This window comes from Mustela erminea, chromosome 8 (assembly GCF_009829155.1).
Source record: "Mustela erminea isolate mMusErm1 chromosome 8, mMusErm1.Pri, whole genome shotgun sequence".
NCBI lineage: Eukaryota > Metazoa > Chordata > Mammalia > Carnivora > Mustelidae > Mustela > Mustela erminea.
Genome location: NC_045621.1, coordinates 102737464 through 102753139, shown reverse-complemented (window position 1 = coordinate 102753139; position 15676 = coordinate 102737464). Strand labels below are relative to the sequence as shown.

At 44.6% G+C, this 15676-nt stretch overlaps 1 protein-coding gene across 2 annotated transcripts in view; it reads right to left on the bottom strand.

Moving 5' to 3' along the window:
* CFAP221 (cilia and flagella associated protein 221) overlaps positions 1-10255 on the bottom strand; it is an 84172-nt gene extending 73917 nt beyond the window's left edge. For both annotated transcript variants that reach the window (XM_032353870.1, XM_032353871.1), the window contains exons 1-3: positions 10072-10255; positions 8384-8569; positions 6089-6189 (exon numbers count right to left, since the gene is read on the bottom strand). In XM_032353870.1, the coding sequence (XP_032209761.1) occupies positions 6089-6189; positions 8384-8522 (240 nt within the window). In that variant the 5' untranslated portion in view covers positions 8523-8569; positions 10072-10255. The remainder of the gene's footprint in view (positions 1-6088; positions 6190-8383; positions 8570-10071) is intronic.
* Positions 10256-15676: the final 5421 nt, after the last annotated feature.

The window sequence follows — 15676 nt, the reverse complement described above, 5'->3', positions numbered from 1 at the left end:
GCCCATCACACCCAGAATCCTGGGGTGGTGGGACCTGCCTGGGGATGGGTGGGTAGCCATAGAGCCCCAGGGCCTAGAAGCCTTGACAAAGAATTCTGTCCCCATGCTTGTCATCAGGGGAGACCCTGGTGTTGGAAGCCTTGAGTGGAGAGTCCAGGAAGAACTGGGAACAGAAGCAGTTATATTGGCTGTCACTTAAAAAAAAATTTTTTTTTAAATCCAGTAAGGACAGGGCAACAAACAAGGGTGTAGGGACTGCTTTTAATATGCATCCCAAGGGTGGTAAACCTTAGAAGAAATCAGTAATCTGCACTCCAGGAGTGCTTAGTAGACAATGTGGGAGCCGAATCCAGAATCCATACTCCAGAGGTTGTGACTCAGGCCATTTCAATCCTTCTCACCTGAACTGGCACTAGAGGGTCTACAATATCAGGATAAGTGTATTTACCAGAACTTTCATACAGGCATTCCTGCTCTTAAACAAAAGGGATCTGGGAATCCAGTGAGCCCAGAACCCAGGATCCTTTAGCCTGACCTTCAAAAACCCAGGACTCCCTCGGGTCTTGTGTTTTGCACAGCACAAAAAAATCCTGTCATCTGGTTGGAAGGTAGGCTAATCCTATCAGTGGACCTACTAGATCTGCTGCCAGCAAAGCTTCCTTGCAAGGAGATATGGTTGGGCCTTCCTGGAGATGTCAAGTATGGTCATTCGTTTTTGCCTGCTTGCTGGTGAGTGTCATATGCATGGCAGAATTTCTTCTCGGACCTGTTTCATAGCCGCACCTGTTTCATAGCCGCAGATACACCTGGTAGCAAGGCTGCTGGGAGGGGACCCATCAGGGTCAGGTTCTCAATATCTACCTAATATCTAATCACTCCGTGGGTTTAGGTCAATTTGCAACAAGCAGCGTCACGGGCTGGAGACTAGAGGTCTGTGCTCAAAGCCGCTGAGTGGGCTCAGGTGTTCCACTATCCCTGAATGGTCCCAAGGGAGGAGACAGACGCTGGCTCTCCTGAGACTGAAAAATACAGCCAGCACCTGTGGGTGAGGGCTGGGGCACATCCTAACTAGAAAAAAAAAAAAAAAGTAGAAACCTGTCGCTTCCTCCAACCTGAGTGTGACAGAACAAATTCAAATATGCCCGCCACTCATTTGTATGTGAAGGGTAAGCACTGGAATTCAGTAGGTAATATCTACATTGTCAAATGAATAAAAAATTACCAATTAGAAAATACTGAATTCATTTCTTTCTTTCTTTCTTTTTTAAAAATTTGACAGAGAAAGACACAGTGAGAGAGGGAAAACAGGCAAGAGGAGTGGAAGAGGAAGTAGCAGGCTCCCAGCAGAGCAGGGAGCCCTATGCAGGGTTCAATTCCAGGACCCTGGGATCATTACCTGAGCCAAAGGCAGACGCTTAACCCACTGAGCCATCCAGGTGCCCCTGAATTCATTTCTTTCTTTTTTTTTTTTTTTTAAAGATTTTATTTATTTATTTGATAGAGATCACAAGTAGGCAGAGGCAGGCAGAGAGAGAGGGGGAAGCAGGCTCCCTGCTGAGCAGAGAGCCTGATGTGGGGCTCGATCCCAGAACGCTGGGATCATGACCTGAGCCGAAGGCAGAGGCTCTAACCCACTGAGCCACCCAGGAGCCCCCCTGAATTCATTTCTTAAAGAATTAAACAACATAGGGGAGTGCCTGAGTGGCTCAGTGGGTTAAGCCTCTGACTCTTGATTTTAGCTAAGGTCATGACCTCAGGGTTGTGAGATTGAGAGCCTGGTATTGGGCTCCACACTGGGCATGGAGCCTGCTTAAGATTCTTGCTCTCCCTATGCCTTTTCCCCACCACTTACCCCTCGCTTGTGCCACTCTCTCTCTCAGAATAAATAAATAAAAATAAAAATAAAAATAAGTTAAAGGGGCACCTGGGCGGCTCAGTTGGTTAAGCCTCTGACTCTTGATTTTGGATCAGGTTATGATTTTGGGGTCCTGGGATCAAGCAATGGATCTGGCTCCCCACTCAGCAAGGAGTCTGCTTGGGGGCTCTCTTTACCCTCTCCTTCTGCCTCTCCCCATAACTGGCTTGTGCACGTGGACTCTCTCTCTCTCTCTCTAAAATGGATAGATATATCAAAAAAAATTTTTTTTTAAAAAGACTCAAACAACATAGATCCCATTCATTATAATAAAAGATGTAATATTTGGCTATATGGTGGGGAGTGGTGTTAAAGGTTGCAACAGGGAATTGAAAACTAATGCCATTATTTCAGAAAGCCTAAAGGAACTGTTAATTTCTAACAATTTTGTTTTAGGTTGGCAACATCAACACTGGTTGTCTCGTGAGAAACCTAATTATTTACTTAATAAATATAGTTTTCCAGACAAACAAAATCTTTCTGCGAGGAAAAAAGAATTTAAGATGTCTTTGTTTTGAGAAAACTGGGAACCATTCTTTCAAATTTTAAAGTAAGTCAAAGCATTGATCTCACTATGAATCCAAGTAAAATGCTTTAAATCCTTTAACCGTATCTAGATCAATCTCGAATGTTAATGAACAATTTATTGTGGTTTTTAAACCCACATTCAATCATTCCATTCTTGGGCAATTTGCATAGTTTCCTGTAGCAAAACCAAGATAAAAGTAGAGCTGGATTTTCCCCTTTCTTTGGCAAGAATCTCAAGGTAATTGCCTTAGGCTTCCGCTTAACTTTGCTAGTGGAAACAGGAGGCTGACCCTCCTAAGATCTCCCAGAATGTTATTAAGATGAAATCATTTTGTACTTTTATCTGTGCCTGTTTGTTTTCATGTCTGAAAGAAGCAGTATGATTATATAGACTTTACACTGTATTTACTTGGGAGTGTGTGAGTCTTCACCAAGTCACTCTCTTCCAATGAAGTGAACTCAGTGTCATTCATAAGTGTTTACTGAGTAACTTTTATGTGTTAGGCATTGTGCTGTATCAAAGAGATGGTCTCTGTTCTTCAACAGAATGAAGCTTTTATCTCCCTCCCCAAACCCTACAATCCAGGTAAACTAGATTGTACACTAGTGTCCAAATAAGGAGCATACACCCTGGACCTCTCTCAATGTCTTCCTTTATGCCCTGAATACCTTCTTCCCACTTCTCTTTCCTTGGGGCTATTTCAAGTGGCTTCTTCTCCCACAAGCTTTTCCTTTCTTCGTTTTTTAAAATATTTTTAAGTAATCTCTACACCCAATGTGGGACTCAAACCTAGAACCCAGAGATCAAGAGTACCATGCTCTACTGACTAAGCCAGCTGGAAGTTTCCATAAGCCCCCCCCCCCAATATTGTTACTTATTAGGGAAATGCAAACAAAGCATGCAAATAAAAAAATACAAATAAAATAGTGAATTGAGCAGATGGTTTCTCCTTTGCTGTCCTGCCTGCCACTCCCTTGTGGTGCATTCAATAAGCTTCTATCACCTTAAAAAAACAAACAAACAGTGAGTTGAATGGTGGCCTCAAGAATGTATGTTCACATCCTAAAACTTAGCCCCTGTGGATGTGACCTTATTTGGGAAAATGATCATTGCAGATGTTATTAAGTTAAGGACCTTGAGATGAGATCTTCCTGAATTATCCAGGTAGGCCTTAGTCCAATGATGTATCCTTTTAAAAGAGGAGAAGTCACAGAGCCAGAGAAGGTATACAAAGGTAGAGGTAAAGAGTGGAGTTACATACACCCAAGCCAAGGAACACCTGCCAGAAGCTGCCATAGGCAAACAGATTCTCCCCAAGCACCTCTGGAGGGAGCACAGCTCTGCATACACCTTGATTTTGGACTTTGTCCTCCAGAATAAATTTCTATTTTTTTTAAGACCCTCAATTTTTGGTTATTTGTTATAGCAGCCCCCAAAAAACTAATATACCTACAACCCAACAATTCTACTCCTTGGTATATATCTAAGAAAAATGAATATCTGTCACATAAAAATACATACAGGAATGTTCCTAACAGTGTTATTCATAATAGCCTCAAAGTTGACATCTAAACGTCCACCAGCTGATGAATGGATAAACAAAATGTGGTAGAGAAGTACAATGGAATAGTATTCAGTCACAAAGAGGAATGAGGTACTGATAGATGCTACAAGGTGGATGAGCCTGGGAAACAACACTAAATGGAGGAAGCCAGTCACAAAAGACTACGTCGTGTTACATGATTCCATTTATATGAACAATCCAGAATAGTTAAATCTATGCCAACAGAAAGCAGATGAGCAGTTGCCTAGGGTAGGGGTAGACTGGGTGGGGAATAAGAGGAGTGAGGGAACTGGAGGGTAGGGAGTGAATTATTTATTCCTATATTCATTATAAACAATGAACAATTATGAAAGATAATTATTTTAGATCTACCCTATCACCATGGAGACAGCAAACCTAACACCAGAAAAAGTAGGCTCCGAAACCACTTCCTAACCTTGGTCTTTGATGCTCTGTTCTAAGAAGTGCATGCTTGTAGTTGACCGGCAGATTGCCTAATAGACTGGTTTTAAAACCTTACCCTCTTTCTGAGAGGAAACGCTTGGCACCTAACAGATTTCTCTCTGGCTTTATTCTCTCTCTACCCACTTCGATGCACTAGGATGCATGGAAATGGCATCCTCTGTTGGGGACTACTTGATAGAAACCTAACTTTACCTCCCGACAGCTTTAGCATTTGTCAGCGTCCCCCCACTCTCTAAAAGTAGAGACTTTTGTGGTTGTTGGTGACAGAGCCAGAGGCGGAATGTCGTATACAAAGCTGGAGTCTCAGAGGGCTCATGAGGAGGGAGGCTGCCTCTGCCCCCCTCCAACCACGCATAGAGGTCATTTGGCTCAGACCCAGAGCCCAGCAGGGTTAGTTCTGAGACACCTGCTCAGTGTGACTTTAGGGGACTGAAGTGAAGTCAGTGAGGTTATAGAGCTTAAATGTTCAGGTCCCGGGCTCCCGGGGGGCTCAGTTGGTCTGACTCAGTCAGTGTCTGACTCTTGATTTCATCTCAGGTCATGAACTCAGGGTTGACAGGCTATGGGCTGGATGTGGAATCTGCTTAAGATTCTCTCTCCCTCTCCCTCAGTCCCTCCCCATCCCTTTAAAAAAAAAAATTCAGGTCCCTCTAAGCATAGGAGTTAGGAATGCTGGAGCCACCCCAGGCCCACCCAGGCTGAACCCGCAAGTCAATGAGGGGACCCTTCCGTGGTGGGCTGTAGTCCATCCTTTCAACTGCCCCTCCTGGAGCCGTCCAGTAGAATGGACCCTTGCCACCCAGACCTGGCTTGAATCTCTCTGGCCAGAATGGCTGATTTAGGCATGAGCACTGGACCTGAGCACGTGAAACAGAATGCTCACTGAAGCCTCCTAGGAAAGGGATACCCCTCTCCCTGGTTGTGTAGGCTTGGAGGAGGAAGGCACTGGTTTGGAATAAGGCAGCTTAAAAGTCAAAGTCAGTCTCTATCACTTTTACTAGCTGTGTGTTCTTGAACCAACTATTGAAACTTCTGGAATCCTGGTTTCCTCATCCATATAATGAGAATAATATTACAGCCTCCACAGAGCTGGGGTAAGGATGAAATCTAATCATGTGAGACGTGATCACCATGAAACAGCAAGCACAGTTGCTAGCCCCTAAGAGTGGGTCAACAATGACACCTCTTTGGAAAGAATGCTATGAGGAGCCCTTGGCAGGGGGAAAGTAGCTTGTCCAAGGACACTGGCGTGGCTTTAAAGTTTCTCATCCTAGGGGCGCCTGGGTGGCTCAGTGGGTTAAAGCCTCTGCCTTCAGCTCAGGTCATGATCCAGGGGTCCTGGGATCGAGCCCCGCATCGGGCTCTCTGCTCAGCGGGGAGCCTGCTGCCTCCTCTCTCTCTCTGCCTGCCTCTCTGCCCACTTGTGCTCTCTGTCAAATAAATAAATAAAATCTTAAAAAAAAAAAATTTCTCATCCTAGACCCAACTTTCTGGCCCAACTCACATCTGTGCTTCTGCAGATAATGCTGCTCTTTAAATGAATGAGTTTTATAAATGCAGAACATTCGTGTCATTTTGTTACCATGATTAATTACCCCACTTAAAAAATACCTACCAGAATCTGTTGGTGGTGTTTTTCAACTTCGTAGCCTCCAAAATGCAATATGCCAGGTTTTGCCTGTATTACCTTATTATTCACAACTTTCGCATAAACCTCTATAAAAACAATGTAGGTAAGTACACTATAAGATGAGACATAAGAGAAAATATTAGATAAATGAAGATCCTATTAATGTGAGCTTTCTTTAATTTAGGGTATTTTTAGCATATGGAAATTTCAGACAGAGGATACAAGATCAATGATCTATTCCAAATGAACTGTACTGCTTCTCCTTCTATATTTACACATCATTTGGGAGATAACCAGCATCACAACACAAATTCACATGTATTGTTTATTACCCACTAAAATAATCTGCTCTTTAAAAAAATAAAATAATCTGCTCTTCCTATTTTATACAAGTCTTCGTAACAAAACATGAGCTTGCAATAGCACACACCCTAACTTTGCTGCTCTGTGTAACCCTTATGTGACTTATTATGTAACAAATACACAGTTTAAAGACTCAAAGTGTTTAGTTTCATCACTAGATTATTTACCTGTTATCATTGGATTTCCTCCAAATAGAATTACAATGTGATAGAATAATCGTAAAGCTCTGAGTCATTATTGCTCTGGACAGTAAAGTCTCAAACTGCTATTAGTGTAACATGAATATCTTTTTTATTTTTCTCTTCGGTTCTGAGAACGAGGTTAAAACAGCCGATCTCACAAAAGTGTCCAGAGTCCCCAGCTCTTCATGAGGCAGGAGTTGAGACGTGTAGAGGAGGCACCGAGAACCCATGGCAACCCACTAGGCATTTGTTCATAATCCTTGTTCCAGCCCTATGCAGTGGGTACTATTTCCATTGTGCTGGTGAAGGAGCTGAGACTCAACAAAATTAAGCAACTTGCCCATGGCCAGGAGTTAAAAATCAAACCCAGGTCTGTCCGATTCCAACCACTGAACAGCCTCTCTCAATATGAAGGCGCTGTTCAGTTTCTTACACATAATGACCTTTTACCTTTGGCTATTGCCAAACACACATGAGCCTGAGACACCCTCCCCCATTGCTTAGCCTGCTGTGATTCTTATAAACATTTGGAGTGCATATGAAATGATTGGTGGTCTTCTCCTCACCAGGTGACCTGACACTGTCATCAGGTTTGGGCCAAACCAAAGGGCTGGGATGGGGTCAGGATGGTGTTTCTGGGGGATGGGTGATCACTGTGGGTTATCTGATCATTTTTTAAGTATTGAAATGAACCTTCTCTGGTAAACTTGTAAATGCTGAACATTTTGCTTTCGTCACTAGGGCCGCAAAATAGACCCAGAACCGATACTTTTCTGTTGATGCCCAGAGTCAAGTCCACCAATTTGCACTCAGTAAGTTCTATGGTGACGAAAAAGCCACACCGAAATACCACATTTCAGCATCTGTGATGGGCCTTGAAAGATGAGTGAGGAGCGGCCTAGTATGATGGTAGAGAGCTGGAGATTGGTTGACCGTGACAGAACAACACCTCTCCACCCAGCTGTGCCGCCATGGATAATTCCTTTGACCTCCCTGAGCCTCAACTTCCCCACCAGTAAGATAAAAACTGAACGTTGACATTGTGTGGATTAAGTGAGAATAATGTAGGCAAAATGATTAGCCTCTTACATACTAGCTACAAGATTTTACTAGGCTTTCCATGTGCATGGCAGGGAAAGGATGTGCATGGAAAAAGGCAAGCAGGTATAAAGTGCATGTGGTCTTGAAGAAGCAGGAGTAACTGTGTGGTTGGAGCTGGGAAAGAGCAGTGCACAGCGCGGGGATGGTGCTCGGTGGGCAGGCTTGCATCCACAGAAGAGGGGGCCAAATGTCTAGTGAAGGAAATTGCAACTCTCTTCCCAATGCAAGGGAACCCCTGAACGTATCTGAGCAAGATAGGGGCAGGGCCAGCCATGACTGCACAGAGGAAACTGACGGGGTGTGAAGGTGATACAGAGGAGAGCACTAGGATAACCCAGTGACCCTGCTGAGGATGAAGAACAAGGCAGTGGGGACAGACAGGTAAGCTGTTAGAGGAAGCAATAGAACTTGGTGACTTGGTGACTCATTTACATCAAAAGAATCTATCACGAGTGGATGGACCTAAATAGAACCATAATAGCTTAATAATAAAGGCTATTGTGAGCCCATAAAACAATATAACCCATTAAACAATATAGAGAAATCAGCACCAAAAATACCATTGTGCTTTCTGGACTTTGGATCCTGCCGTAAGATGTAAATTGTAAAGCAAATCTCTTTTCTACTCACTTACTTGATTCTAGAAGGTGATTAGGTACTTCCCTTCTTTTCTTGGGCTCCTCCACTAGCCTTTTCAAAAGGAGGGGGGATACATTAGTAAATGGTTCTTCGGCATTGCCCAGTTCTCTGCTGGGGGTTTTCACCACTGCCATTTTATCATGAAAAATCAAGTCTTCTTTTTAGAGCCAAAGGTCATTTCCTGGGGGTGGGGGTGGGGGGGGCCAAACAACAGCAGTATGAGAAACCACACACATAGTTTTTTTTTTCTCAGTCTTTGACAAATGTACCTCTGTGACTGTGTGTACCAGGCCCTCCCTGCCTCGCTGCCTCTCCTGGCCACTCCATTCCCACACAGAGATGTCCCATTAATCTCGTGTCACACATCACAACCCAATATCATGCCTTTGCTCAAAACCCTTCTGTTGTCCTTCATTCTCTCTCCTCAAAAGCTTTCCCCAAAATGTAGTCCTGAGATGCTTTTGAGCTATTAGGAGGGGTATATGAATGGAAAAATAAATCAAATTGGAAAAGTTTGAAGTAAAGAGTTAAACAGGCCTCTTCTGAGATTTCTCCAAATCGGTCTCTTAGTTACATGTGACCATGAAACCCTTTACCATTTGGCATCCTGGGGCCAACTTCCAGGGTCCGTCTCTGGGGTGATGAGAAGTTGGAGTGGCCGGTGGACCTCCTCCAGCACCACAGAAGGCATTCCTAGGAGCTCTGCCCTAGGATCTAGGGTTCTGGTTCACGGGGACCCTTTGTCAGACTTGCTTTTCCTTATCATGTTAAGTTCCACTCTCTTCATAAAGTCTATGCGGACCCCAACACCCTTCCACATTCTTCAGCAATTAACGCCTCTACTATTCATTGGGTCTTAATGATTTATTGCCTTGTGCGCTCTTTATAAAGCCTATATATCTTGCCACCTTCTACAGCTAAGTCTCTAAATTTGGGGGTTCTTGTACATGTTTGGGGGACTGCTCTGCGATGTCTCTGAGAGTGAATGTAAAATCATATGTGGATCTTTATGTGCTTCTTTCTCTCTCTCTCTCTCTCTCTCTCTCTCTTTTTTTTCCTGCAGTCCACAGCACCTAACAAAATACAGTAACCACACTGAAGACAATGTTTAATAATCATTGCCTGCAAGTTTCTCCTTTCCCCTTACCTCCTCCCACCTCCTCTCACTAGCATCTCTGAAGACTTCCCCCTCAGCACAGCCTCCCCTACACCAGTGTACTTCCCCTCCATCCCTTCAACAGCACCTGCCTCTAGTTCACTTCCAGGCTCCCTCTCCGTGGCTGCCTCAAGTTCCCTGCCTGGACTTCGCAGGAACAAGGGCTAAATCATTTTCCGGAGAGCTCCTATTCCAGTTCACTCACTCCGGGGTGAACCCGTCTCTTTTCGCACGCCCCGGTCCTTGGTCCCCTCGCCGCATCCTCTCTACCCGCAGGCCCTCTCACCCTAGCCAAACGCCTGCTCCCCTCAGAGCCCCTTTACTCCGTCTCCTGCCAGGGGTCGCGGTCGACCCCAGACCCACGCAGCACCCCCATCCTCACACAACCCTTTAGGCCGACCTCTCTCTCCTCTGACCCCAGCCCAGGCTGACTCGCAGCGGGACACCCGCCCCGGGTTCAGGCTGCCTGAGCAGCTCAGCGGCGGCCCAGGGAGCCAAGTCCGCGCCCCAGGTCCCAAGCGGCTCACACAGGAGATGGTTCCGGGGCGGAATTCGGCGGGCGCCCACGCCGGCGTCGGCCTAGGCGTCGGCGTCTGCTCCGAGCGTCGCCATGACGACGAGGACAAGCTCCCGGGGCGGGGTCTGCGGCCGGACGCGACCAAACTCCCCAGGGACGTGGGGCGGAGGTTGCGGTGGGGGGAGGCCCTGCGGCGGCGACTCGAGGTCCGGAGGCCGCAGGTGACTTCTGGGGACTCGGAGCAGTCTGGAGGGGCTCGAGAACAGAGAAAGAGCGATTTATGGGGTGCGAAGGCAATGGATTCCCGAGGGGAAGTGAGAAAGTCTGGGGACACCGTAAACTGGAACCCTGAGAGAGCGGACCGCGGGAGGGGGGCGGGCCCAAAGGGGCGGGGCCTCCCCACTCAGTAGGCGGGGCTTCCCGGCACACCTCCATTCATGGAATCGCTGAATACTTAGGTATAGTTTGTTGTACATTTTCCGTTATGTAAATTTCCAACACGTAAAAAGGTAGGCACAATAGTACGATGAACCTTCAACACCTATCTGTAACGATGGTCAAGTCATGGTCAATCTTGTTTCGTCTGCACCTTTCCCCTACAACCTGTATCATTTTGAAGAAAATCCCAGGGATCATTTCATCCATAAGTATTTCAGAAATACCTCCAAAAGATAAGAACTCTTTAAAAACGTAACCACAGGGTGTGTGCTTTGGTGAGTGCTGTGAAGTGTGTAAACCTGGTGATTCACAGACCTGTACCCCTGGGGATAAAAATATGTTTATAAAAAATAAAAAATTAAAAAAGAAAAAACGTAACCACAATTCCAGTGCCTTAAAAAATTAATTTAATTGCCCCACGAGTGTCATAAATGTCACGTTTAGAGTTGCCACGACGAATCAGAATTCAAATAAAACTCACACATTACAATAGACTGATAGGTCCTTTAGGTGTCTTTTTGTTGACAGATGCTCCCTCCGTAGCTTTTTGTTGTTGCAAATTATTCACTGAAGGAACTGTTTCTGTTCTGATACTGATATTTAGGAGTTGTAAACCACAAACCTGGACTTGCTCCCCAGACTTCCTGCCGTGTCTGCTCCATCCTGCTCACCGGTGGACACTATTCCTTACACAGATGTTTCAAGCTTCTCTCTTCCCAGGAGTTGTCCCTGTCTCATTTTTTTCATTGTATGCCTTGACACTTGCTTGATATTATTTATGGCTTCGTGTTGATAAGAAATTAGAGTAGGAATCCAATAAGAGTATCTGCCTGTTCCACACCCACATCACTTGTGCTGTATGTGGTTCCCTCCCCTACCCCCCTCCCCACTGGGAATATTCATTTTCCCCATCTTCCTATTCTCCAATCCGTCCCTGCCACCAGGGTCACTGATTAAAAGTCTCCCCATCTTTCAAGGCTAGTCTGGAGGTATCGTCTACCCTCCCCGTAGCCCTCCCAGTCAGAAGTACTGTTTCCTTAATCTGGGTTCCATACGCTTTGTTTTAGCATCTTTTTCGGCACTTATCTTCTTATATGTTGCACCCATTACTGCTTGTGTGTCTTAAGCTGTGAAATTCTTTTTTTTTTTTTTTAAGATTATTTATTTATTTATATGACAGAGAAAGACACAGTGAGAGAGGGAACACAAGAAGGGGGAGTGGGAGAGGGAGAAGCAAGCCTCCCTGCTCCGAGCAGAGAGCCCAAGGTGGGGCTCAAACCCAGGACCCTGGAGTCATGACTTGAGCAGCAGGCAGACATCCAACGACTGAGCCACCCAGGTGCCCCTAAACTGCAAAATTCTTATCAGGAGGGCACTGTGCCTTATCTTTGGATCTCCCGCAGATCTTTGTTTATAGTGATTATCTAGTAATTGTTGGCCAAGTGGGTGAAAAAAAATTCCATTTGTTTATACAGTGTGTTGTTTTAGTTCTTTCCCTTTTGTTGCCCCAACAAGGTTATAGATTTCAGAGTAAATACTTTGTTTCCCACAGTCCCAGACCTTTCCACTACAGCTTAAATCATCAAATGCTTGTTTCTGTACACTAGTTAATGGGTATTGGGTAACACATTTTAATTTGTCCTAAAGTTTTTTTTTTATAAAAAGTGGTGAATTCTCTATTTCATAGGTAAATATAGACATAAAAATAGATATGGAGATATGGATATAGATATAATATGTAGGTCTCTGTATAATTCACCATATTGCGTATTATAGCATAGTGGACACTGCTGGTTGTCTACTCCCACCTTCCAGCTTTGCTCAGTCTTCTCCCAGTTCCAGTTCCCCAGATCCCCACTCCTAGCAGTAGCTGCTGATTAGTCCACACCTGTCATGGAACTACCCATCCACTTGCAACAACTGATTTACCATTCAGTATGTAACCAACTCTGGCCACAGAGACATTACGGAAAGACTTCTGGGAGACCTCTGGAAAAGGCTTCCTCCTAAGAAAGAAACACACATAAATACAGTATCTTTCTCTTTCTGGACATTGTAGTCTCCTAAAGTGATTCCTTGGAAACTCAGCAGCCATCAGAGGCCAGGAGGGGCCTGAGCATGAAGGTGAAGCTGGTGAGCAGGAGGCAGGAAGATTCTGGACATGGATGACATCATCTCACCTCTGTTTGCCTGGTACCCACATCCCATTATCTCTTTTTTCCAACTGAAAACATTCTGACATATAATGATCTCTCTCTCTCCCTCTCTTTTTTAAGATTTTATTTATTTATTTGAGAGAGGGTGAGAGAGCAAGCAGGGGAGGGGAGTGAAGGGGAGGGGCAGAAGGATGGGGAGGGAGGAGGCAGGAAGGGGAGAGGGGGAGAGCTGGGGGAGAAGCAGGCTCCCAGCTGAGCAGGGAGCCCAACACAGGGCTCAATCCCTGTGATCATGACCTGAACTGAAGGTAGATGCTCAACCAACTGAGCCACCCAGGTGCCCCGACATACAATGATTTCTAAACACTCCTCCAAGTGTGAAATGTTGCACAGGAGCTTGTTAGAAATGCAGAATTTCAGTTCATCCCAGACCTACTGAATCAGAACCTGCATATTGATAAGATACCCCGGAGATTCACAGACACATTAAAGTTTGAGAATCACTGTACCAATGCCCTACAATTACAGTTGTTTTCAATGATCAATTATTTAACCAATTTGCTTATGTATTTCTCATTTATTTTACTGAGAGTTTTTGGCGAGCAGAATACAAAGGTATTGCAGCCTCTGCCAAACTAAATCCATGAAATGGGTGTGAAGACAGGCACAGAAACTCTAAACTATAAGCATCAGCTTCAGAAGCACTGGGGAACAGATAATTTCCTTGCTTTAAACTCCTCAATGTCGGGGTGCCTGGGTGGCTCAGTGGGATAAAGCCTCTGCCTTCAGCTCAGGTCATGATCCCAGGGTCCTGGGCTCTCTGCTCAGCAGGGATCCTGCTTCCCTTCCTCTCTCTCTCTTTCTCTCTCTCTCTCTGCCTACTTGTGATCTCTGTCTGCCAAATAAATAAATAAAATCTTAAAAAAAAAAAACTCCTTGATATCTTCACACTGTATGGAAAAGAAAATGTAAAATTCTTAACACAGAAAAGAAAAATGTTTGCGAGGCTCTCTAAGAGGTTACTTATGACCTTCTCTCTCCACCTTCTCCCTGCTTCCCTGATGCACACTACCCTCTCCCCAACCCCCGCCCCCCCAACACCCCAACTCCCGCCCCGGCCCTGTGTGCTCCACCCCTCCACCCCACCACATCCCCTTTGCCTGGTGTGGTGGGTTAAAGCAGGCTGAAAATTCTGACGCTCCTCTCAAGGGGTCCCTGTGCCCTCCCCTTGAATGTGGGTGGGGCTGGGGCTGGGGCTGCTTTATCTGCCCAATCCAGTCCTGCCTGAATCTCTGATCTCAAAGTTCATGAGAAATAATAAAATGGTTGTGATTTCAAGCCTATAAGCTTTGGGATAGATATAGCTACAGTGATAAATAACGAGAAACTTGGCTAATTCCTACTCAGCCTAAGGATCTCTTCTTTGGAAGAGATCTTCTTTGGGGCTTTCCCTGGTTCCCCTTTCTAAATCAGGCCCTACCCCACCATCTTCTCTCCCCGCACTGGGTGCTCTCCCTTCAATGCGCTTCCTGCAGAACGTGGTTCTAGACCAATGGGGCTGACCTTTACCGAACTATCAGTTCTTTACTGAAATATCCGTTTAGTAGAGGCTGACTTGTTTATCACTGTATGCTCATTACCTTGTATATTGCCTGGCACATGGTAGAACTTCCAAGACAGTTGTAGGATAAAGTCGTTAATGAGTTATGCCAAGTGAGATCTAAATTTATATATACGTATACATGTATGTGTGTGTGTATGTATAGAATTGGAATACGGGCAATATATTCATATGGTTCAAAATCTGAAAAGTAAAAAAACTCCCTCCTACTCCTGTCCTTAATCACCAGGTTTCCTTTCCCAGAGGCAACCTATGTTGCTAAATTCTCTTTTTTTTTAAAGGTTTATTTATTTATTTTGAGAGAGAGAAAGGGTGTGCACGCGTGGCAGCAAGGCTGAGGAGTGGAAGGAGAGAGAGAATCTTGATCTCATGACCCTAAGATCATGACCTGAGCCGAAGCCAAAAGTTGGACTCTTAACGAAGAGCCCCTTGGGCACCCACCAGATTCTTATTTGTCTTTTAGTAATACATTACACATACACAAGCCATTATACGTATGCTTGCATTTATAAGAAGTTCACCCCCTGTTTAAAAGCCCAAATAGGGATACCTGGGTGGTTCAGTCAGTTAAGTGTCTAACTCTTGATTTTGGTTCAGGTCATGATTGCAGGGTCATAAGACTGAACCCCATGTTGGGCCCCATGCTCAGCAGGAAGTCTGCCTGAGATTCTCTCTCTCTCCCTCTGCTGCTCTCCCACCTCTAAAATAAGTAAATAATTCTTTAAAAATAAGTAAATTAAAAATAGAAGCCCCAATAGCTCACTCTTCTGTTTCCTCTTTTCTTCTACTTAAAAATATATCTGGGTAATCATTCCATATTTGTGCATGAAGTATTATCCTCATTCTTTTTTTTTAAAAGACTTTATTTTATTTTTTTAAAGTAATCTCTACACCCAAATGGGGCTTGAACTTAGCAACCTTGAGATCAAGAGTCACATGCTCTACTGATTGAGCCAGCCAGGCACCCCCTTCCTCGTTGTTCTTTTCTAGCTGCAGAAATTCTATAACTCTATAATCAGTTTGCTATTATTGAATATTGAGGTTGTTCCTGATCTTCTGCTATATAAACAATGTTGTAATGATTTATATAAGTGCACGTGCCATTTCTATAAACTTGTACATACCTTCATTCATAGTCATGTGAGTGTATCTATAGGAAAAGTTCCCAGAGTAGAAGTGTTAGGTCAGAGGGTCAGTGCATTTGTAATATTGATTAACTATTGAGGTTGCCCTCCATGGCCTTTGTCTTAATTTTACTCCTACTTATAAGGTATCAGAAGACTGGTTTCCTTATGACCTCACTACCAGAAGATATTATAAAACCTTCATGTTTTTGTCAGTCCAGTGGGTGAAGAGTAGTTTTTCAGTATGGTTTTGTTTTGTAGCTCTCTAATGATAAG